The 23,081-nt window shown below is 51.6% G+C and overlaps 6 protein-coding genes across 6 annotated transcripts; 2 read left to right on the plus strand and 4 right to left on the minus strand.

Moving 5' to 3' along the window:
* Window positions 1-582: 582 nt before the first annotated feature.
* Window positions 583-1,815, plus strand: L3040_009491 (uncharacterized protein; the record flags this gene model as incomplete). The annotated part of the gene is made up of 1 exon (XM_007293397.1): window positions 583-1,815. The coding sequence occupies one exon, from the start codon at window positions 583-585 to the stop codon at window positions 1,813-1,815; it is 1,233 nt and encodes a 410-aa protein (XP_007293459.1).
* Window positions 1,816-3,298: 1,483 nt separating this feature from the next.
* Window positions 3,299-4,689, minus strand: L3040_009492 (uncharacterized protein; the record flags this gene model as incomplete). Its single annotated transcript, XM_066155983.1, has 4 exons — window positions 3,299-3,604; window positions 3,667-4,244; window positions 4,465-4,509; window positions 4,614-4,689. The coding sequence occupies 4 exons, from the start codon at window positions 4,687-4,689 to the stop codon at window positions 3,299-3,301; spliced, it is 1,005 nt and encodes a 334-aa protein (XP_066010253.1).
* Window positions 4,690-7,584: 2,895 nt separating this feature from the next.
* L3040_009493 (uncharacterized protein) lies at window positions 7,585-8,800 on the plus strand (the record flags this gene model as incomplete). The annotated part of the gene is made up of 4 exons (XM_007293395.1): window positions 7,585-7,741; window positions 7,801-7,936; window positions 8,071-8,214; window positions 8,350-8,800. 4 exons carry the CDS (start codon window positions 7,585-7,587, stop codon window positions 8,798-8,800), a joined length of 888 nt encoding a protein of 295 aa, XP_007293457.1.
* Window positions 8,801-9,829: 1,029 nt separating this feature from the next.
* L3040_009494 (uncharacterized protein) lies at window positions 9,830-12,926 on the minus strand (the record flags this gene model as incomplete). The annotated part of the gene is made up of 4 exons (XM_007293394.1): window positions 9,830-9,876; window positions 9,931-12,028; window positions 12,092-12,322; window positions 12,504-12,926. 4 exons carry the CDS (start codon window positions 12,924-12,926, stop codon window positions 9,830-9,832), a joined length of 2,799 nt encoding a protein of 932 aa, XP_007293456.1.
* A 5,625-nt stretch (window positions 12,927-18,551) lies between these two features.
* On the minus strand, window positions 18,552-19,760 carry L3040_009495 (uncharacterized protein; the record flags this gene model as incomplete). The annotated part of the gene is made up of 4 exons (XM_007293392.1): window positions 18,552-18,606; window positions 18,755-19,427; window positions 19,506-19,627; window positions 19,678-19,760. The coding sequence occupies 4 exons, from the start codon at window positions 19,758-19,760 to the stop codon at window positions 18,552-18,554; spliced, it is 933 nt and encodes a 310-aa protein (XP_007293454.1).
* A 971-nt stretch (window positions 19,761-20,731) lies between these two features.
* On the minus strand, window positions 20,732-22,462 carry L3040_009496 (uncharacterized protein; the record flags this gene model as incomplete). The annotated part of the gene is made up of 6 exons (XM_007293391.2): window positions 20,732-20,944; window positions 20,994-21,083; window positions 21,173-21,915; window positions 21,970-22,163; window positions 22,224-22,288; window positions 22,346-22,462. The coding sequence occupies 6 exons, from the start codon at window positions 22,460-22,462 to the stop codon at window positions 20,732-20,734; spliced, it is 1,422 nt and encodes a 473-aa protein (XP_007293453.1).
* Window positions 22,463-23,081: the final 619 nt, after the last annotated feature.

Raw genomic sequence — 23,081 nt, forward strand, 5'->3', positions numbered from 1 at the left:
GTCTTCGTAGAGTACGGAGATAGGTAGGTAGGTAGGCAGGTAGGTAGGTCGGTCGGTAGATATCAAGAAGACTAGGAGATTCGGAACAACCGACAGACTCTGCTCTGGAGCCGAGCCGACGAGAATCTACCTTACCGCATAAGGATAGGTCGTTCTCCACACCACCCGCCACAGATGCACCCGCCACAGATGCACCAGCCACATGCCGCCCTCGCTCGCCAAATTCGGACGGATGGAGATGGAAAAGCCAGACGGAATCGTAGTCGGATATAGGTGTAGGTACTTCGTAGGTATATCCTTACGGACAGACCCCTCCCCATGTCCTCTCTGCTCTTCCTCCCCCTTCTTCCCTCTCTCTTCTTCTTACATCCTCCTCACCCGCAAAGCAACGGCCAGAACTTCAACTCCAACTCCAACTCCGTCAACTGATCCATAGCCAACATCCAAAGTCAAAACATTGGCATTGGCATGTGGTAGCCGACAGCCCTCATTCATTCCCTGCCGGCCTTGCAACAACTTTCCCTCTCCTCCCTCCTCCCCTCCTCCCCTCCTCCTCCCCCTATTTCCCCTGCTCTCTCCACGATGCAGACACCCGCAACCGCACCCATCCTCCCTCCGCGCACAGAGGAGGTCCTAACACCGCTCCTCGCCTCCCTCCCCGCAGCGAGCATCTCGCCCTCGCCGCCCACCGCGCTTCTCCCCAAGCTCTCTCCTATCCTCCGCCAACGAGTCCAGATCCTTTCCTCGACCGGTCAAGAGCCATGGCTCCCCCTCCTCTGCTACGACGCCGCCAACGCCCCGAAGCTCGAGCAAGTCGTCAAGAACGAAGCCTTTGAACCACACCCCGTCTCCGGCGAGGTGGAGCTCGACTGGGACAATGTGCAGGCCCGGTACAAGCGGGTGGATGAGGAGACGCTGCAATGTACCATCTCCCTCTTCGAAATCCAGCTCAGCGTGAGGCTTATCTGGTGCGTGAACGACGAGATGGGTGGGGGCGACGGCTGGAGGATCGGAGAGGTCAATGTGCTGGATACGGATACGGCTACGGCTTCAGAGGAGATTTGGGGACAAAGCAGCATTCCAGATGCGGAAAGGGCATTTGAGACGTCCAAGGCACAGGGGAATCCGAATAGCTTCAAGAGGACGAATGGGACCAATAGTGTCTTGACGCCTGAGGCGGAGAAAGAGGAGGAAGACGATGACGATGATTATTGGGCGCAGTATGATAACACGCCTGCGAGGACGCCGGGACCGCAACGACGCTCGCCTGCCCCGCAAAACATGTCTATGGATGTCGACGGAGTGGCGAAGACGCACAGCGCGGAGGACGAAGCGTCGTACTATGCGCAGTATTCTAGCGTGCAGCCTGCGATGGACAACCACGACCCAGACGAGGCGCAACAGAACGGGGATATCGAGTCCTCGCTGGGCAAAGACGAAGTTACGCATGAGCTTCAGCAGCATCTGACTCCACAGCCACATTTACACTCTGAACTGCACTCTACTGCTGCAGCGTGGTCGGAGGACAATCTTACGGTGTATCAGGATGCGCAGAGAGCAGAGGGATTGGCGCAGCCGCGGCCGGGGAGCAGCGCGGGGAGTAGTGGCAGCGATACGGTTGCGAGGCTGGAGCAGAGGGCTGCGGCGAGTGCGGTCAGGGAGCAGAGCGAGGTGGGCATCAAGCAGCATATTGGCACCAGCGTCAAGAGTCTGTATCGGCTGGCCAAAGTAGCCGGGATCGATCGCCGGGAGTTCGAGCGGGTAATCAGGACGGAGTTGGACTGCTTGGGGTTGATGGACGAGGGTGATGACTAGATAGCAGGAAGCGACCCGTGAGCAACAGGTAGAGCTGACCAGCAAATGGGATCGTGGGCGAGAGGTCGAAGTGTACATGGGCGTTACATGGGCGTTGGAAATCTTGTAAATGTTTGGCGAACAGCATGGCATGGCGAGGAGTCTTTATGGTATCTGGCCCTGGCCTGGGCCCTGGCCCTCGGCAAGCGCAGGATTGTTTACGGAGAGGAAGCGGCATATGTGTGTGTATGTAATAACGAGAAACGGAATACCACGAACAAACAGAATATAATCACCCACCCTTTTATCTCCCTTCCTTCCCCCCGCTCCCCCCCCCTCTCTTCCCCCCTCACCCCCCTTCCCTTTTCACTATTCTCCTTCTCTCCTTCTCCCCTTTCATCGACCCTCTCGCGTTCCCCCCCCCCCCCTCTCAACCCCACCCAATTCAACTCATCTCATCTCAGGCAGATCTCAACATCTATCTACCTACACCAAATACGAAGCCACAAATCACAAAATATAGCAGCAGCCCGGGACTTTCTTTCGACTTTCTTTCTTTCTTTCTCTCTCTCTTCCTGAGGAGTAGAAGGGGTAGAAGGGGTAGAAGGCAAGTGAATAGCTAGGCAGGTCATGAGAGGGGTGGATGGGTGGGAGGGAGTCAGGCAGACAGGTAGGTAGGCAGGTAGGTGAATGGTTTGGAAGGGGAAGGAGGGGGGAGAGGTTCTGAGGAGGGAGAGGAGGAGGAGGGAGGAGGCAGACAGGTGAATGGTTTGGAAGGGGAAGGAGGATGGAGGAGGAGGGAGAGGCTAAGCTAAGCTGAGATAAGCTGAAGTAAGCTGGAGCAGCTCACCTCTTGGTGTTATATCCAGATTAAAAAGTTGTTCCTGATCAGTGTAAAAGAGGAGGATGGAGGGAGATGGGGGGATGGGGAGGATGGGGAGGGATATGGTGACATGGATATTTACGGGGGGTGGCTTTACTCCACCCACTCACTCACTCACTCATCACTTACTTACGCAATCAATCTACTTACTTCTCACTCCACGAGGCACGGATAAGGGCTTCTCTCATCCTTAGGAGCGAAGGACGGCACGGTATAATGGATTGGTTCGACTGTTTTATAATCTCTGCATTTTTGCTACCGATCGTTTCATCAAGGAGAGCTTTCGCAAAGAGCCAGCAGCCATCTCAAGCCTCCAGCCTCTTCTGCAAGAGACCAGCTAGATAGACAATCATTCCCCTGCCACGCTCGACTCAAGATTGCCTCTCCCAAAAAGAAACAAATGTAGACATCTCCCCAGATTTAACCCGAAAGCTCGCACCAAAGCCCTTGCCATTAATCACCCATCCCATTTCCATTACTGATTTCCGACCCATATATGAAGTGACCGCGAAAACTTAAAAAGCAGTATGACCACCAGGTATTTTACACGAAAGCCCCAATGCTATATGCCTTTGGTGTCCTGCCCCATCAGATCGACCAGAGATATGGAAAGGCGAAGATTTATCCGAAGAGGTAGGCGCCGATAGCGAGGAGAACTAGGCTGATGGCTGGGCCGGCAACATCGGAAGCTCCACTCACGCTGGTAGTGCTCGGAATCGAGCTGCTGGAGAATGGGATTGAGATGTTGGTGGTGATGGTTGGGTGGATCACCAGGGTGGAGGTGGAGGTAGAAGTGATGGGAGATGGGGAGCCGGAAGCGGTCAGAAGAGGCTCGGATGTGTTGAGGTAGGATAGGGTAGCCGATGGGACGTAGCTAAGAACCTTGCTGAGAGTAGCGACCACGGTGATGCCAGAGGTGACCGTAGCCTGGATCCGTAGATTAGTATGGCTTCTGGCAGGTTTTGACGCCAGAGAAATTGTGAACTTACAGTTGAGCTTAGGACCTCGGTGCTTGGGGCAATCTCGATGGAGCTTGGGACGACGAAGGAGCCATCCGCGGACTTGGTGGAGAGAGCCTCAGAGGACGAGCTTGGAGCAACGGACGAGCTTGGGACCGGGATGGCAGTGGTTGGGACCGAACTCTCAGCAACCGGAGCAGTAGAAGAGCTTGGGACCGGGACGGCAGTGGTTGGGACCGAACTCTCAGCAACCAGAGCAGTAGAAGAGCTTGGGACCGGGACGGCAGTGGTTGGGACCGAACTCTCAGCAACCAGAGCAGTAGAAGAGCTTGGGGCCAGAACGGCAGTGGTTGGGACCGAACTCTCAGCAACCAGAGCAGTAGAAGAGCTTGGGGCCAGAACGGCAGTGGTTGGGACCGAAACCGAACTCTCAGCAACCGGAGCAGTAGAAGAGCTTGGGACCAGAACGACAGTAGTTGGAACCGAACTCTCAGCAATCGGGGTAGCGGGATAGGTGAGAGTAACGACGGGGGTCGGGGTAGTACTGGTCTCCTCGTAGGTGGACGTGCTACGGGTGGTCAGGATGGTAATGGTACCTCCGATACAGTCTGCAGGAGTTCAAGTCAGCGATAAGCGCGTTTGGTTCGAGGGGAAGATAAGATTGAGGACGGGGACGCATGCGCCGATCTAAGATCCTCGAGTGCGTTTCGATCTTCCACGGGTATTAGGGAAGCACAAATTCTCTCATGTCGAAGATCTCAGAATATTCTAAAGACTGGGACTCGCGGTTTGAGGTATAGGAGCCAAGGGGAGAGAGTATATATATACCGGTGTGGGTAGTGGCGCACTGGACGACGGTGAACGTGGTGGTTTCTACACGTCGGGGAAGTTAGCAATTGTCACCAGTTTTAAAATGCGAACGAGGTGTGGCACTAGAGATTCTGTGTTGATTGATAGAAGACGGAGGGAGCACGTACGGTAGACAACGTTAGTAAAGGTGGTTGCCATAACCAAAGAAGCAAGACCAGCGACAAGGGCGACTGAGGTGCGCATCTTGTCGGTTGGACTGATTGTAGGGGAGGTGAGATTTTTCGAGTTTGTGTTTGTAAGGGAAGAGAGTGTGATACAAAGAGGATCAGGTAGATCGGAAAGGTTGTTTTGCTTGTATCGAGAGTGAGGGATAGGGGAGAAGGAGTGTGAGTATGAGTGTGAGTATGGTGTGGTGTGGTGTTGTTGAAGTCGGAGAGGAAGTCGATCTGAGAATTGGTTTATGAGGTTGAAAAACCGCGCTAGTGGAATCAACCCCAAGTCAGATCACCTGCTTTCGGCACTAACGGACCAACCCAACCAAGAGAGAAGGAGAGGCAGGATCTGATCTCTCGACTAGCGTCGCTTGCCTTCCCGCGATCACGGCCTGCAAATTCCCCAGATCGGTCGTTTATAGAGATGTGGATGGTGATTCTAGCAGAGGATGCAGAACTGAGAAGAGCCCCTTCACTATACCGAGAATCAACGCAGGTACACCTCGAGACATACACTATACACCATACATCATACATCAGACGGGACATGCCAACGGCGGTATTCGATTCACAAGCAAATAGCAGAACCACGGAGGCGCAACTTCACGATTCGAGATGCAGATGCATCCTCGTATCCCCGTACCATGACCAGAACCTGGCTGAGCTGTGACTTACGTACCGTCCTTATCTAGTACAGACAGCTTCCTCGAGTATCTCCGTTTGCAAGAGAAGGGACATGCAATGCAATGCAATGCAAAGCAAACCCGACTTTCTCACGGTCCTGCCTGCCTGCCTGCCTCTTTCCGCAACCGCAACCGCAACCGCCCCTTCTCCCGCTGCCACGGCTCTTCGCAGCTTCCCAAATCGCACGGCTCTTTGCACACCTCCACTGGCCAATCAGTCCATCAACGTCTAGACGACAGAAGAGGGAAGAACAACGAAAGGCGGTTCAGATAAGGGGCAGGTTCGGAAGAGGCATTCGACCGATCGGGAAGCAGCAATCGCAAGTAACATGCAAGGGCAGCGAAGCGAAGAGAAGAGAAGAGAAGGCTACGACGAGGGGTGCAAACGTGTATTTTTCGATAAATGATGATAGTAATTCTCATGGTCATTACAGCAATAACAACAACAGCAACAACAATAACAACAACAACCATAACAACAAGAGCAACAGCGGGCCACGGCTTCGTCGCTTGCGGACCGGCTGGCAGGACTCTTCTCGACGGCGCGGCTGTGGACATGCAGTTTCGACGCATACCTGCAGCCGAGCCGCAGCCGGATCTGCCTCGATCGACCCGGCCGGACACCAACTGATATCGCAGATCGGTACATATACTCTGCCATGCGCTTCCAATGCATGCAATCAACCAGCTGGCCAGACGGATACAAACTGCACGTCGGGAACATGTAGCAGTTGACGTCAAGGGACTCGGCGTCGTGTCGTCTAAGAGCCGAAGAGGTCAAGAAATGTCCGATGGGAGACCCAGCGGACCAAGGGTGGCACGGATAAGTAACTATACTACTACTTGTACCTACTACTGTACTACTTACTATTTTGCCAGCCCAGCCACGTTGACATCTAAATAAGCACCAGCTGAAACAGTGTTCATAGCGTTGCAATCTCTGTCCCTCGTCTACTGTACATTCTCCATATAAAAGATGGAGCTATTTTGAACAATATTAAGTAAGTATATTCTAGTTGAGGCTTCCGAAGATCGATAATGCTTTAAACCTGCTATTCTTGTGAGTTTACCGAAGTACCTACTCTGGGCCACCTTCGCAATTACTCGGGCAGCCAGCCACTACATACATACTATTATCTGGCCCCCATGTCGAAAATCATCCCCAAAATAGAGTCAAATTTACGCTTTCCCAGAGATACGAGCATTGGGGTCGACCGATCGACAACTACGTATCTACCCTCTCTCAAACGCATGCAGTGTGCGAAAGCCTATATGTCCTGGCCATAGCTAAGTGGAAGATGCGTCAAACGTCAGGCATCTTCGCTCTTAAATACTGAGCTTCCCAAGTCCGTGGTTTGTCGATTCGCAATAGCCGCACTCCATGATTACTAAGCGTCCATTGCCAGCTTCCAGCTTCTCAGAATAGCGCTCTTTTTCCGGCGGCCCTCTTTTTACTCGACATATTATATAGATAGGCATTGCCAAGAATCGTCAAGACCATGCGAGAGCAGTATGCGAAATTGACGTGACGATTTGGTCGTGAGTCATGTTTGTGGAGGTGGCTTGTTGAAACCACTGCTCCCAGGGCTCTCCCAATCACCGGCACTTTGTCACTTTGCAACTCGTAATGAGGTACAACGTTCGAGCTGAGAGAGCTGCCGCTTGATACCTATTGTTGCAGGTATGGATTTGTACGTTGTCATGACCCATAGATGGTATGAGCTCAGCCGACGTTCTGAGCTGGGACACCCCGGGGGAGATGGCTTGGATTAGGTATACCGACGTTGTACTATCATGCATGAGTAAGTGCCGTAATTGAAGCCTGACAACGGTGGCACGAGCCAGACAGAACACCGATGTTGAACCTCTTGATTACGCAGAGAATGCAAAGATCCGATCTATATCCGTCCCACTTCAATTTCGAGGAGGGGGACAGAGAGAGGATTATAAAGAGCCATGCCCACAAAGCGTCATGTTCTCGGAAGCATCAGTCGAGGCACTTTGTACAAGTCGAGGTAATAACTTCTCTTCAGTTTCCTTTTCCACGGTCTTTACCATTATTCTTAACACCACTGTCGTTACACTACTGTCTTTATACCACTCACTGTCTTGACACCACTGTCTTTACCACTATCCTTACGAACCACTGTCTTTACTGCCACTAACTTTACTACCACTGTCTTTACTGCCACTAAATTTACTACCACTGTCTTTACTCCATCATCGATTTCACTTTCTTAATCATGTTGTCCTTACTTTTCTTCCTCGCGATAAGTACCTCGAGCGTCATTGCCTGTCCTCAGCATGATCTCAATGCACGGGGGAACATCAACAAGAGAGCTTCTGGTACCCAGGATTGGGCATATGAGGCTTCATACAATTGGGGCATGTTGAATCAAGGTGCGTGTTCATTCCCCTACGTATACATATCCATAAATGGCTAACCGGGCCTTCCACAGAATACATTCTTTGCCAGGCCGGGACGCAGCAAGCACCTATCCCGCTCCTGACGACTCAAGGTTTCGCCGACACGCACATCCCCATGTTCGACGAGGCATCCTACATGGCCGTGCCAGGCGAAATGTTCAACTGGGGGTAAGTCCTATCTATCTGGAGCCCAAACTCGGCCAGGTCCAAAGCCTACCTACCTGCCTGCCTGCCTGCCTGCCTGCCTGCCTGCTCTTTGAAACTTACCTTGCCTTCAAAATCCATACTAACACAACTCCCAGCTACGGCCCAGCCTTCACCAACAATGCCTCCTCCAAGACCGGTCTCCCGAGTATGACCTTTGACAACACAACCGTCTACTTGAAAGGCCTGCACATCCACTCGCCCGGCGATCACACCGTGCAAGGCGACCGGTCCAAGGCCGAGTAAGTACCCATCCCCAGCTTCGCTCTGCATACATCTGAGGTGGTTACGCCGCCAGAAAACCACAGATACACACACACGCACACACACACACACACACACACACACACCCGCTAACCTTTCCTCTCCTCACCCAGACTCCACCTCGTCCACGCCGACGCCCAAAACCAAGAGAAAGCCGTAATGGCAATCCGCATCGACCCCGGCAACGCCGACTCCAAGTTCTTCTCGCAGCTCCTCTCCGGCTCGCACACGGGCAGCAGCCCCGCCGCCGGCTACGCGACCAACAACGACACGGCCGCCGTGTCGGCCGGCTTCTCCATGTCGGCCGTGCCAAACTTCGACTCGCAGGCCACCCTCCCCATGACGCTCGACGTGCTCGAGGCCCTGCGCGAGGTGAACATGTTCAGCGACTTCTGGACCTACTCCGGCAGCCTGACGAGCCCGCCCTGCACCGAGGGCATCCGCTTCTGGGTCGCCAGCAACCCCCTGTACGTCAGCGTGCGCCAGATGCAGGCCATCCTCGCCGTGAGCACCTACTCGGCGCGCGCCGAGCAGGAGGTCTGGCTGCACGCCATCAACAGGTGAGTGGGAGAGCCCTGGGGGTGGACAAGATGAAAAAAGAACAAAAAAAGAAAGAGAAAAAGAAAAAAATGCTCAAGCACTGCGCGTCGGGAGAAAGGGGCGACAGAGGAAAAAGGGGAAAAGGGAAAAACGGGCAAAGGGAGTGGTTCTCGTGTTCAACTGATTTCTCACCCCTCCCCCTTCCCTTCCCTCACCCACCTTCTCTCTTTCCCATTCGAGGATCGTGGTGTACTTTGCGAATTATACAATGATGTACATACAATACGTACGAAGTAGAAGGAGACATGACTAACGAACAATTGATTAAATGAAAAATTCTTAACTCTTGAACTACTCCCGAAACCTTCTGGCTCACACGTGACACCCGTGATACTTCACTTGCCTGGGGATCTGCTACCACGGAGCAGAAATCAACTGTAGCCCTCAACCAAATCTTTCTTCTTCCGATACCCAACCAGAACGAGAGGCAACGTGACACCGTCTGGACAAGGGTTCCAGCTCCAAATCCCAGGGCAGATTCCAGCGCAGGCAGGCCCGGAATCGCCACTCGCCACGTGCTCCAGGGCTGGGTTAGTGGGTCCCAGAGCCCGAAACTCCGAGGCGGCGCTCATACTACGATAACTAGAATGCAACGACACTCGTTTCCCCCTCGCATCCTCAAAATCCATCTCATCGTTGGCAACCTGGCGCAAAAAACTTTTCATTGCTCGTGATTTCTATTCTAGGCTTAATTCGGTCTGTCAGGAAACATGTACGCCAAGCGGTTTGGAGAAGCATGCACCGGTATCAGCAAATAACAACATGACAGTCCAAAAACCGTCTCTCCTCGCTATGTCCCCCATGGCTAGCCTCAATCTAAGATGAGGAGTCCGATATTGTGACGGAAAAGTAAGACTTTATCCTTATCAACAGCGTGTCCGATCATCTGTGCAGTGCGAGACATGCAATTGCAATGTAAACGCGGGAAGAAACACCCTTCAGCGGAAAACAATCGACAGTTGCGATAATCATCCACTAGTTGTTGATGAACTTTTAGGCCGACTTCTCGTGCTGCGTGGAGACGCGTTGCAGCGAGACGACTTTGAGAAAGTTAGTTGCTATTTCTGCAATCAGGGATACGAGGAGGAACGTACCAAAGTCCTCCAGAGATCGCTGCTTTTGGTTCTTCTTTGGCGACTTTCCGTGCATGAGATTGTCGAAGCCAGAGCTGTCCTGGAGAAGATAGTAAACACCTCCCATGATGCAGAAGACACCGAACGAGAAGATCCAGACACGAACAACAGCGACAATGTTAGTATCGCCTTGAATGAACCAACCAAAAATGGTGAAGAGGGTCGCGAGCACATCGACGAGGAGAATCGCGCCAGCCAGTTGCCATGAAGGGAGGGACGACCAGAACGGACCATTGGCACGAGTGATGAAGATCAGCCAATTCTCAGTGAGGGAAATCTCGAGGAAGACAATCCCATCGATGGTACCATAATTCTGAACGATGCCACCATTTTCCCCACGGGCAATCATGGTAGTGAGAGTGATCCAAGTGCCAACAGCAAGAACGATACCGAGGAGAATCGACATGCCCCATAGCTTGGGAAGATTCCACTTCACCGGAGTCTTGGAGAACGGAGCATTGTCGTACGCAATGGCCAATGTTGCGACGTCAGCAAAAATAGCGATGAAGACGACTAGCTCAATGTTGAGCGATCTGTTTAGAATGGCAATCCAGAGACCGAGGAAGATCTCCAAGTGGATGGACAAGGCAATCCGGTAGACGACGTAGGCATACATGCGGTGGAAGATCTGGCGAGAAGTCTTGAGAGCATCAATGATAGCGCCGAGGCCAGGAGCCAAGAAAACGATGTCGGCTGCAGACCGAGCAGCATCGGAAGCACCCTCCACAGCAATACCGGTATCAGCCTTCTTCAGCGATGGGGCATCGTTCACCCCATCACCAGTCATGGCAACGAGGTATCCACGTTGTTGCAGGATCTCAACGACGTTGTACTTGTGTTGAGGGAACACCTCAGCAAAACCATCAGCAGCCTCGACGAAATCGTAAACCTCCGAACCTGGCATATCTCCACCGCCGCCAAGACCAAGACGTTCAGCGTTGTAGACATTCGTTCCGAGACCGAGTTGACGGGAAGTCTCACGGGCGATACCCACAGCATCTCCAGTCAGCATCTTGATTGAGAGGCCCAAAGTCTTAGCTTCATTGATAGTGCGGGCAGTGTCGTGGCGAGGAGGATCAGAGCAGGGCATGATACCAAGAATCTCCCATTGGCCTTGATTACGCTTACGGGCCACTCCAAGGGAGCGGAAGCCTCGGGTAGCAAATTCGGCAACCTTGTTCTTGTAGGCTTGATCGATATCCTCAGGGATTGGGTGGTCCTCCTCGACAGTCTTGAGAACGAACAGTGGTGCACCCTTCACGCAGATGATTCTCTCGCCTTGGGGTGACTCGACGATGGCCTGGACCTTCTTGGAAACCGGGTCGAAAGGGTGGAATTCAATGACCTTATACTTGGAAAGAACAGCCTTGGCGCGTGGGTAGTATCGGAGAGCCTTCAAGAAGGCCTTGTCGATGGCATCGATACCTTTCTTCTTACGAGAGGCGGCGAGACACGCAGTCAACATAAGGTCATCTGCGTCAACACCTGGAACCGTGAATGGCTCAGCAAGGGAGAGCTTGTTTTTCGTCAAGGTACCAGTCTTATCAGAGCAGAGGATCTCAACGCCAGCGAGGGACTCGATGGCAGAAAGCTTTTGAACAATGGCCTTCTTCTTGGCGAGGTATGCAGCCCCTACAGCCATAGTGGTTGTAACGACAGCTGGAAGACCGACGGGAACACCAATAATAGTTATAGCAAGGGTGTACTCGAGAATCGTGACAATCCCGTTGGAGCGATAGAAAGACGAGACCCAGACAACCAAGTTGGTGAAAATGACTAGGACGAGAAGAACCGTGCCAATGCCGTTCAAGACCTCAGTAAAGTGTCCAGTTCCGCTGGAAGCCTTGTTGACAAGCGCAGCAGCGCGACCGACAAAGGTATTATCACCAGTAGCTGTGATAACCATGAAGGCCTCGCCACGCTTGACACCGGAAGAAGCATAGCACTGATCACCCTTTTGCTTGTCGACTGCGAGAGACTCGCCGGTGATGGCAGATTGGTCAACTTGGAGGAAAGCATCGTCGGTAACAATGCGGCCATCAGCAGGAATGATGGTACCCTAGTAAGAAGATCATGTCAGTGTAGATCCAGCATGTTCTCGAGAGGCAATGGAGCGACTCACTTCTTCAATTTGTAGAATGTCACCGGGGACAACTTCCGGAGCCTCGATCTCGAACAGACGACCATCACGAAGCACCACGGCCTTCAACGCCAAGGTCTTTTTCAACTCGTCGACAATCGAACCAGCCTGGAACTCTTGGATGAAACCAACGGAGGCGTTGAGCAATAGTAAGGCGCAGATGACACCGAAATCGACCCAGTCCTGAAGACCTGCAGCGAGAACAGCGGCCGCCTATCACACGTATTGTTGTTAGCATGGCTCTCTGCTGGAATGCTTTTCATTATGGCCCCCTGCAGTTGCACCCATGGACGCGGGTCGCATGGCGGGGAAGACATCATCCCACGCCAACGGATGATCCAGACTCATTGGGATTAGATGCAAACGGAGAGAGAAAAAGATGTTGGCAACGAACTTCCATGACGAACTGAATAGGACCGATGAAGTATCCAAGGAACTTGAGGATCATGTTCTCCTTTTCCTCCTTCATCTGGTTGTAGCCATACTTCTTGCGGCGGGCGTGGACCTCAGCGTCGGTCAGACCAATTCGAGTATCTGTTTGGAGTTGATCCTCGGGAACGACGCGTCCACCGGCTGGAGTAGCTTCGTTCTCTTCCTCGTCGTCCTCGGCATGGCCATCCTCGGATTCGAGCTCATCGATCAGAGCGTCCATGTCCTCGTCTTCGTCGTCATCATCAACTGGCTTTCTCGCAGAAGCGGAGGTCGCATTCTGGCCAAGCTTCTCGTCGAAGGTGCCCGACTCGATATTGGTATTCAAGTGGTTTAGATTATCGGATGAGTTCTTGGAATGTGCTGATGCACCATGGAAGTCCGCCATTGCTACTTAAGGGGGAAGTGGAAGCGTGAAGCTCGAGAAACGAAATATGTGGGATTGGCGTCCGCAGAGCTCCAGGTGAAGCAACAAAGAAAACAAGGGCAAGAAGGATAGGAATACGTCGTGAGAATACGGCGCGATGGAGAGATGCGAGACTGCTGATTGCTGCCAGAGTTTGGCTGGGATGGGGGGGCTGGGGGGGGGGGGGTGGAAAGGGAAGAAGGGAATCGAACCCGTTGGAAGTGGAAGTGGAAGTGGGAGTGGAAGTGGGAGTGGAAGTGGAAGTGGAAGTCGAAGAAGGAGGTGAGGGTGGGAAAGAGATATGGGGGTTGAGTTGATGATCTGGATCTCGATCTCGATGGGGATGGGGATGGGGAGGGGAGGGAAGGTTCTCGAGCTGCCTATCTTATCAGGCGACGCTAGTAGGCTGAAAGATTGATAAGTACAGTCAGTAACAGCGGGAAGTGGGAAGGAGCGACCCTTCGTTGGTGGGGTTGGTCTCTCGCTTATTGTTTGACAGGAAGGGGCCGCCCACACCCTGACACCACGACACCCCGACACGGACATGAAGACATCATACATCATACCCCGCCAAGGTGGTACAGGCAAGAGAGAGAGAGAGGAGGAGAGAGAGAGAGAGAGAGAGACAGAGAGAGGCATGTGCAAATCGTCCCGTCTCGGGTGTACCCTCCGACCCATCCCCGCCAAGGTATGACTGACAAGCTTTTATTTACTCCGAACACTACTACTGACTGTCGATCCTCAAGTCTTGGTAGTTACCGTTGTCTCGGTGCAGCCAAGCGAATACCATCACGCGACGACATCAATACGAACGACCATCTTCTTTAGCGAGACGTCGATACATCGCAAACAATACTCTCTTGCACATTGCAGCTTCCATCGTTGTTCGATGCTCCTGGTACGGCATTTGAATACCAGAGTCTGGCGTCCTTCGCAGTGAATATGTTCATTGTTTTTCCCAGTGCCTTCAACCGTTCATACTTCTTCTGCATAAATATACCTCGGTACACATGCATGCATGCGTCTATTGACTAGCAAACAAGCGATAATCATCGACATTTCAATTGTCGTGGGGATCTACCCAGCATCTACCTCGGCGGTCCTGGTAGCGGCTATTTGGTGCACCGCAACACTAATTGTAATCGAGAGCCCGCAGGTTAACAAGCAGGCAGAGAGAGGCCAGCAGGAAAGGGAAAAGAAGTGATTATCGCTAGTGTTCCTAGACTAACACTTTCTATCACAACCTTTGTTACCGTCTATTGTCTTGGTGCTTTCCCTTGGCTGACAATGAGTATTCTGCATATTCGGCCCTACTTTGGTTCATCGCACAACTTCGCTCGCAGCCCCTAAACTGAAAATCAGAAATATCCCCTCGCTGGAAAGTCCTGAAAACTTCCTCACTCCCTGGGTTTCTTCCTTGCTCAGTTTGCTTCAAGTAGCTGTCTCACTTTTTTTGAGATTTAACTCGCTACTGGGACAGGCCGTCCTGATATACTCTGCAAGTGATTCTATGTAACAGTTGGTTTTTCCAGCCTCCATAACATTCACAGCGTGCAAGCCCACTGCCCTCCGCAACGGACCCTTCTCCCCTTGTTTATCTTCTCCCTCGCAAGTAAACAGGCACCTTTCGGCTCCCCCAGAAGGCCAAAGGAGTTCCGAGCAGGTTCTGGGTATGCTTCCGACAGAGCTTGCGGGTATCCAGAGTTCGAAGCTAGCTAGACTCGGCCAAGATCCTCTCCCGGGAATCAAGGGACTGATGTAGTTTTTCAACTCGCTGCTTGCCGGAGAGAAGCCTCGGGAGTCCGTCCATCCTCGTACAAGAAGGTTCGTTTTCGTTTGCCCTGCCTGTAGCTTCTCTATTGCCGGGACTGGCATTGTATAGCAGCTAGCCCGATGGCTGTAGCTTGGGCTCGAGAGTCAGCCCCAATATATATCAATATATATATATATTTAAAAAAAAACCCAACTTTGGTTTCACCCCTGTGATCTGGGACAGAGCATACCACATTCATAGCTGGGTAGTATTCTTTCCTAGATTCACTCCAACCGAGAATGTGGGACCCGAAATAAGCTCGGGAGGAGGGGGTTGAAACCCATTTCTACTGCTATTGTTACCATTATTTACACAGCACAAGAATCAGGATCTGCGTTGCCTGTGAAAGAGATATAGATCCAGCGCAGGATAATTCGAGCGAAGAAAGAGGACTTTGTAGAAGACGCAGTCTCACAGTCGTTCTAGGATCGCTTCGTGTCCAGGATCCAGCAGACATGGGCTGAAGGAAAAGATGGTGAGCCTGTTGTCTGGACGCATTTAGATGCGTTTGAAAATTATATCGGATGTAGACTGTGGTCTTGCGCCAGGATATTGCTGACCTTGAGAGAAAAGGGGATGGGTGGACGGATGGCAGCGGGAATTCGGTGGGTAGCTATGTACCGTGCGGTCATCCGTTGCTCATTTTCGTGTTGCTCGAGTACATACGCTTTTGAGAGCGAGCGAGGATGACTTGTTCCTCGGCTCCAGGAATCGATCATCGTGATTACCATCCACTCTCTCATCCTCGTCTTCGCTGGTAACGTATCCTCTCTTGTCGATGCTACCGTGCGATACTAGGGTGGGAAAATAGCGGGAGATGAATGAGCTCCATCTGAATGCCGATCTCATCGATGGTATCCCAAGCGTTGTTGATCTTGGTGTCAAACTTCCGCCGGCCATAATTTCCATAAGGTAAAGCTCCGCTCCCTCTCTGTACCCAAGGGGTCTCGTTTGCAGCAATCCGAAGAAGCGTGTGTTAATCTACAGAGGTTAGGTCTAAACCTGTCGTGAGATACAAGGTGGTGGTGGTGGTGGTGGGCCATGCTCTTCCCCTCGTAGCTTATCATTAACACTTCCCTTTTTCCTTTTTTTCTGACAGCACTCTCCCCAAGAAACTCAGGCGAATATGGTGCGCAGTCAGCCAGGTAAAGAGATCTTTACGAGGAATGAATTTCTACCAAGGGTATACTAGCCACGGCAGGGTTTAGAGAACACCCCAGGGCCGGCTGCTACTTCCTTACCCACCAAGTTGTCGAGCATAAAGTAAACGAAGGTGCTCATAAGTATACCGCAAACTCTACAGACAGAGCAATCTCGAGTGTGAAAGTAGCGCTTTACATCAGATCTAGGACCGACGCATTAACAAGATACTCGAAGGGGACTACGAGGACAAGATACGTTATTACAGGACTCGGCAACTGCTGTTGGCCACTTAAGCGAGAACGTCAAAATCAACATTAGACATTCAACTATCACTTTTTAACTGCGCAATAATCACAAATCCAAAGTAAGCTCCCTCGCGCAAGACGACGATTTATCGCACTGGAGGCAACATTTACCAACGTGTTTTTTTCTGGCGTTCCTAATATCATGGACAACTAGACGACCTTTTCTAAAAAAAAAAAAAAAAAAAAAAAAGGCTCCGTAGATCCGATTCTAGACTTAGGTGGCCCAAACAGTTTCGTGCAGTCCGCTCTTAATCTGATGAAATATACATCCGTTATGAAATCTTAGCAACGGTCGCACTGCTGACAGCATTCATAGGTTTGACGGCACAAAGAAGTTGATTTCTGTACCAGGCTACTAGTATCCGAGATAGGTCACCTTATCGACAACCATTGATCGGACCATCATTCACATTGATCATAGCAAAAGAGGCATTTCCTATTTGTGAGCACCATCGTCCCGGAGGTGGGATACGTTCCTGCTGGGGAAGAATAATCCCGTTCAGTATTGGGCTGGATACTCGCAGTGGCGAAGTGATTTATACTCAGCTTCCTTCCCCCTCACCCCCCACCCCCTTTCGCCTCAAGCAGGTCTCGCTTAGCTCAAAATAGCTCAAAAGATGATCGCATCACTTGAGTACAACTGGTTTCATCTACTTCTATACAACATAATATACAGTGAGAGCCTCCTGCAAGCCCCACGAATACCTAAGACACTTGCATCATCCAATCACCCCAGGGTCATACCAGCATTTCGTGACTTAGCAGTGAAGTGGATGATGATGGGTTGGTAGCATCCTGAGTCAAAACACGCAGCCGAAGCGAGATTTCCCGTCCCGATAACAAGTCTTCTTGCCGTGAAAAGTAATGCAAAAGACCCTCAAACACCCGGGGCAAAGAGTATAAGGCGACGTTCGAAAGATCCAATTTTCGAGACTCAAGTGCCTCCATCACAATCACGAGCAGTATCACACGTTCGTTCAAGGAAACTCTGGACGGTGAGCATCGGGCCTAGCCCGGGACTCACTCACTTCTTTACCTACGCCAGACCGAGCTGGAATCCATAACGACTCAGTGATGAACCCGTTGAATCTTGTGCAATGCTCTTCTCCTTCTCCTTCTCCTTCTCCTTCTCCTTCTCCTTCTCCTTCTCCTTCTCCTTCTCCTCCTCCTCCTCCTCCTCCTCCTCCTCCTCCTTCTCCTTCTCGTTACCCAGTACCCACAACAACCGTCTATACGCGAGAGCATCTTCCTCCCACCCGCGATCAAACCCCATAATCCGCTGTCAAAAGGAGAAAAAGCCACAAGAGGGCGGAGAAAGTTGATTCCGGCGAACCTAGGCTCGGAGACGAGGATTCTTGGTCAGGTGAGTTAGAGCGGGTCTGCCTCGTAATCTTCAGCCCAAGTGTAGCTTGGGCGCCAGATGCCTGCCAGCTTGCAGCAGGACAGAGCCAAGATGTTTTCTTTCCTCAGAGAAGACGGGAAGCAACAGGTGTTCATTAGTTTGTGGGAAGGGGGAAAGGCTACCTATGTAGTCCGCTTAATACTGGTAGACGCTATGACTTGTAGGCGTCTGTTGCGCTTTCCGCACATCACTTGGGACTTGTACTCAGAGAAAAGACAAAAAAAAAGGAGGGGGGGGGAGGGGTGGAGCTAGGCATATGCCTAGCACCGCTTCCCGAGCTTCAATCGCAATGCGTGGATATGTATGGGTGTTGTTTCTCCATCCGAAGTGGCAATCGTACTGGATATTTATAGTTGGCTATTGATGGAGAGCCGCGCAGGCATGAGACATGCCATTTCCCGAGGTAGATTTGCTGAAGCGCTCTAGAACTTTCTCGTGGCTGAGATCAGGCTTATTTGAGCGGAGTTGCATTCCCGTCACGGAGGATCAGAAATAACAATACTCAACCTCAGCCATCTCCCTGCTCGTTTATTCGCAGGCCCGAGCGAATAAGCAAAGGTAATTCAATCTGGATAGCTTCAAAAGCGTGAGAGCACCTCTTGCAAATGAGATTCCTTTAGCATACGAACACTCTTACAAACACGCGACCAATAGGAGAGCCAAGACACCCATCTCTCGGGCGCCACGTTCGATCGACACACAAATCAAGATAGCAGCAGCATTAAGGGAGCGGCCGAACGGGAAAGATTTGCAAATACATAAGTCTTTGATTGTATCGCCGCAGTTCTGCTGGAAGCGGTTTCGGTCTCTCCGAAACAGCGAAGAGGAAAAAGTCAACACAAATATCCGTAGGTACGCACAAGCTATGGCCACATTGTCCCAGTTCTAAAACCCAAATTGGGCGTGCCCTGACCAAAACCAAATGATCTCCCCAGAAACGCCGTCTAATGCTTAGCCGTGACCTTTTCGCCGGTGAGGTTCTCAACGTATGTCTTGGCGCTGTGGTGTTTGATCAGCATGATGCCGCATAAAATTTGTGTATACTTCGGACTCTTCCCCGTGGTGAAGGTGCGTGTCGAAAACGCAATCTCATTTGGAATTTTCAGGAATTGAAGAGAGGGGAAAGAGGAATAGAAGGCGAACTTACATATCACCAAAAGCAACCATACAAATCGTCTGCCAGACGCTCAGCCCAGCCCGAGGCAAAACACCACGGTACAGGCCCTTTAGCCCATTGTTCTGGTAAATGTACTTGGCGGTGTTGACGACCGTCATCTTCTTCGGCCGGTTAGGATCCTCTTTCTTGCTCTGCATCTCCACGCGGATAACCTCGATCGGCTGGTTCCACGCACTGAGACCACCTCCCAAACTAGACGCCAGGATCTTCTCCCACGCATTCAGCTTGACACTGTCATCCTTACCGGCCACCTTGCGAATACCTTGCTCAGCCAAGCGGGAGAGACCAAAACGAGATCCCCAGTTTGACATCTGACGGATAGCGACAGCGTTGACACCCTTATTGATACCACGAATACCTTCCTGGCGGTAGATATCCATGAATGTAGCGAAGGTACCGGGAGGCTTCACGCCCGAGGCCGCCAGCTTGGACTTGGTGATCTCGACGGTCTTCATGCAGGTGCAAAATCCCATCGTAGCGTATGCTTGTGAGAGACCACCGAGGATGCCACCGCTGATACCGGCTGCGAAATCGCCGGCGCCAAATCTGCGGGCGTAGTATTCCCCCTCGGAGGCAACGAAGAGGAGGACGGCGCCCTTGGTGGAGGCTTCGATCCAGGCCCAGGGGATCATACCTTGGTAGACTGGTCGCAGAGACAAGCGTTAGAAGGCTGGCTCTTTCGGTAGAAGTACTGAAATTGGGGTAGACTGCCAGAACTTACACCCTAAAACACCACCACGGCTCCAAATCCTTGCCAGAGCACCAACAAAGTTGTCACCTCTGTTCGCGGCCATAGTCGTCTTCGTAACCTCCAGAGGCTGTCCCAAGGTAGTGACCTCGAACCTGCCGTCGTATTAACTTCAGCTGCGGATAAGAAGAGAGCGCCGACTTACATGTTGAGGCCAGCCCCAAGCAGCAGATTGCTGAACTTGATGGGCTTCTTCTCGATTGGTTTGTTGGTAGCTGCGACGGACATCGTGGGCGCGTATTGTGTGTGTAGGGGCCCTGACCAAGGGATGAGGGTGCTTCGTTGCCGAACGGAGTGAGAGAGGGAGATGGAAAGAGGGAGTGGAAAAGAGAGGCAGAGGAAGAGGAAAAGTAAGACGGACAAGTTGACCAGCAAGGGCTACGGCAGATCAGACCTAGCTCGGCTGGTGTGGAGCTGGTTGATGTTCGGCGACCGAAGAACAAATGCGAGCGATGATGGCTTGGTTTGGACCGGGAAGATTCGTAGGGGACAATTGAAAACCGTTCGCTGATTTTAATTATTTATTTCCGGTATTTGCAAGCATGGAAGGATTAAGGCTGGCAATACTTTGTTTGGGTGCTGCCCTTCAACGAATTCAACGAGGCTCAGGGGAGCTACAACACTATCCACTTTCAGGTCTTGTTGAGTGGATCTGTTGGATCGCTTGGGGCTCAACGCGTTACCCCTCAGGGGTGAGAGCCGGTCAGAACTCAGGGATCCACTTGAGAGATACGGAGTAGAGGTCTTGCTTGTAGCTGCTGATTGCATTCGCGATTGAAGGAACATATTGTGAACATTAACCAATATCATCATGATTAATTGTGCTTGCGTAGGGCGAATTCAGGTTGGACAGGTCATATACTAGTCATATACTTAACTGTATGTAGGCTCAGCTACCGGTAGTATTCATGTCAACATCAACAACGTACCTTGCACATCTTGAGATACTAGCAGACAGCCATGTCAATCGAGAAATACCTCTGTTAATCAGAGCACGAAAGAATTTACTATTAGGACTAGTTGTCTACATTCCTCAAAACACTAAACAATTGATTATGAGGGCTGGCTGCAGGAAAAGCACGCTGAGGTGTGTAATTTAAAGTGAAGTGCATTTCGCCCGCATCCCGTCTATGAATCCTAGCTTTTCGTACACGTCCCAGCCTATTCTGCCTGTGACAACCCATCCCTTAATCATGAATTTACAACTTGGCTCCAACGATCTCAGCCCACTTCTCGGTGGAAAAGGACTTGGGCCGCTCAATAGGAGCACCAACTGCGCGGTCGATGATGAGTTGAGGAAGGACACCAATGGCTCTGGAGACACCGAAGAGGACAGTGTAGTAGTTGGCCTCGGTCAGACCGTAGTATTGAAGCAGGACACCAGAGTGGGCATCGACGTTGGGGAATGGGTTCTAAATGGAATTAGCGTATGGTATTGCTAGCATGCCGTGTAAATCTTACCTTGGTCTTTCCGTGCTCAGTCAAGACACCTGGGGCGATCTTGTAGACTTGAGACACGAGCTTGTACATAGGGTCATTTGGAAGGTGGGACTAATGAGAGTATGAATTAGCATAGGGACATGTTTTGACTTTCAATGCAGAGATATGGGCTCAAGAGCTCCATCTTCGAAAGTGCTTACCTCGGCAAATGTGCGTTGAGCCATGTAGCGGGGATCAGTCTTGCGGAGAACAGCGTGTCCATAGCCTGGAACAACCTGGCCAGCTTTAAGGGTAGACCAGAGGTAGTCGGTGATAGCCTTATCGCTGAGGTCGTCACCGATAGCAGCCTTCATCTTGGTGAGCCAGTTCAAGACCTCCTGGTTGGCGAGACCGTGGAGAGGACCAGCAAGACCGTTCAGACCAGCGGCAAGAGACAGCATGGGGGAGCTGAGAGCACTGCCAACCAAGTGGGTGGTGTGAGCACTGACGTTACCACCCTCGTGGTCGGTGTGGATGGTGAGGTACAGTCTCATCAGTTCAACAAAGTCGTGGTTGTCTGCGAAGCCGAGCTGGTTGGCGAAGTTGAAAGAGTAATCCTTGTCCTTCTGGACTGGTGCGACCTTTCCTCCCTTGAAGACATTTTGGTAGATTCTGGCAGCGATAGTTGGGAGCTTGGCAATCAAGTCCATGGAATCCTCGAAAGTGTGTCCCCAGTACTCGCTCTTCTTCATGCCCTTTGCGTAGGCCTTGGCGAATGCAGACTCGTGCTCGAGAGCGTTGACAGCAATGGAGAATTGTGCCATTGGGTGGAGGTCATTGGGGCATCGATCGATGAGCTCCTCGACGAACTTGGGAATTTCGGCGCGGGCGGCCCAATCGGCCGAGAGGTCGCGAACTTGTTGCTCAGATGGGACCTCGCCAGTCAGGAGAAGCCAGAAAAGACCTGGTAGGAAATATTTAGCCAATTTCACTTAGGCAATGACTTATCTCGCCGTACCTTCTGGCAGAGGCTCCTTTCCACCTGGGGCCTTGGGGAGAAGCTCCTGGCATTCTGGAATCGTCTTTCCTCGGAATCGGATGCCCTCCTCGGAATCGAGAACGGAACCTTCCCAGACCAGCGACTTGATTCCACGAGCACCACCGTAAACCTGGTCGAGGGTGACCTCGCCAACCACCTTGGATCCGTAGTCCCTAACACCAATCAGAACTGGAACTGCGAGCACTTGTCTCTTTCCGCCCAGTCATGCTTACTTTCGGAGCTTCTTGATCTGCTCGATCTTCTCTGGCAATTGCTCGGCGAACCGTTCCTTCAGAGTCTGCAAGTCTTGCGTTAGTAATCTCGGCGCCCAGGAGACTCAAGCTCAATAGCATACCTGGGATTTCGAGGCAGAGTAGAACCGCAGGCCAGTGAAGGCTGTGGTTTTAGCGAAAGTTTGAGCAGTGATGGAAGACCGCAAGGCCGAAGAACCAATACGGAGTGCTGAAGACATTATGTATGAGTGAGTAGAGTCGGGAGGGTGCAGGTGGGTGTGCGGGTGCGGGTGCAAGTTGGATTGCTTGTAAGAAAAGAATTTGGGCGCTCGATGGGTGAAAATTCGAGTAGCCTGGCCGCCCGCCGTAGCCGGTGGACTAAAAGTACTAACTGGATAGGTATCTTGTTCAACGCCGAATAGTGGGGCTGGACCTGACGTAGGGGCCAACAGATCCACTCGGTCTCCGGTCTCACCAAATTATGATAGAAAATCCTGCTATCCAGTGATAAGTTAATACCTAGATGGGAAGAGGGATACAGCTTTGCTAACTCTGTACCTTATGTACGGCTATGTCTACGTAGTGAATATTCTTAAAATTTATCTTTCTTTCTCTTCAAGGTACTGTTACTGCACTGCATAGAGGGACCTAGGTAGGTACCGGTACCGGTAGTCGGCGTTATCGGCGTTATCGGCGTAGTCGGCCGCTCCTTCACCTTAGCCAATCACAGGACATATTGCCGATTTCTTTGTGATTAGTTGGAGTGACCTTGCCAAGGCGCTAATAATTGAAGATCTGATCTCCTCACCTTCGAACGTCAAACTCGACCTCCTTCCCAACGCCTTTCCATCCCCATCC

Source organism: Drepanopeziza brunnea (assembly GCF_022702325.1).
Source record: "Drepanopeziza brunnea f. sp. 'multigermtubi' strain 214-2 chromosome Unknown ctg19, whole genome shotgun sequence".
Lineage (NCBI taxonomy): Eukaryota > Fungi > Ascomycota > Leotiomycetes > Helotiales > Drepanopezizaceae > Drepanopeziza > Drepanopeziza brunnea.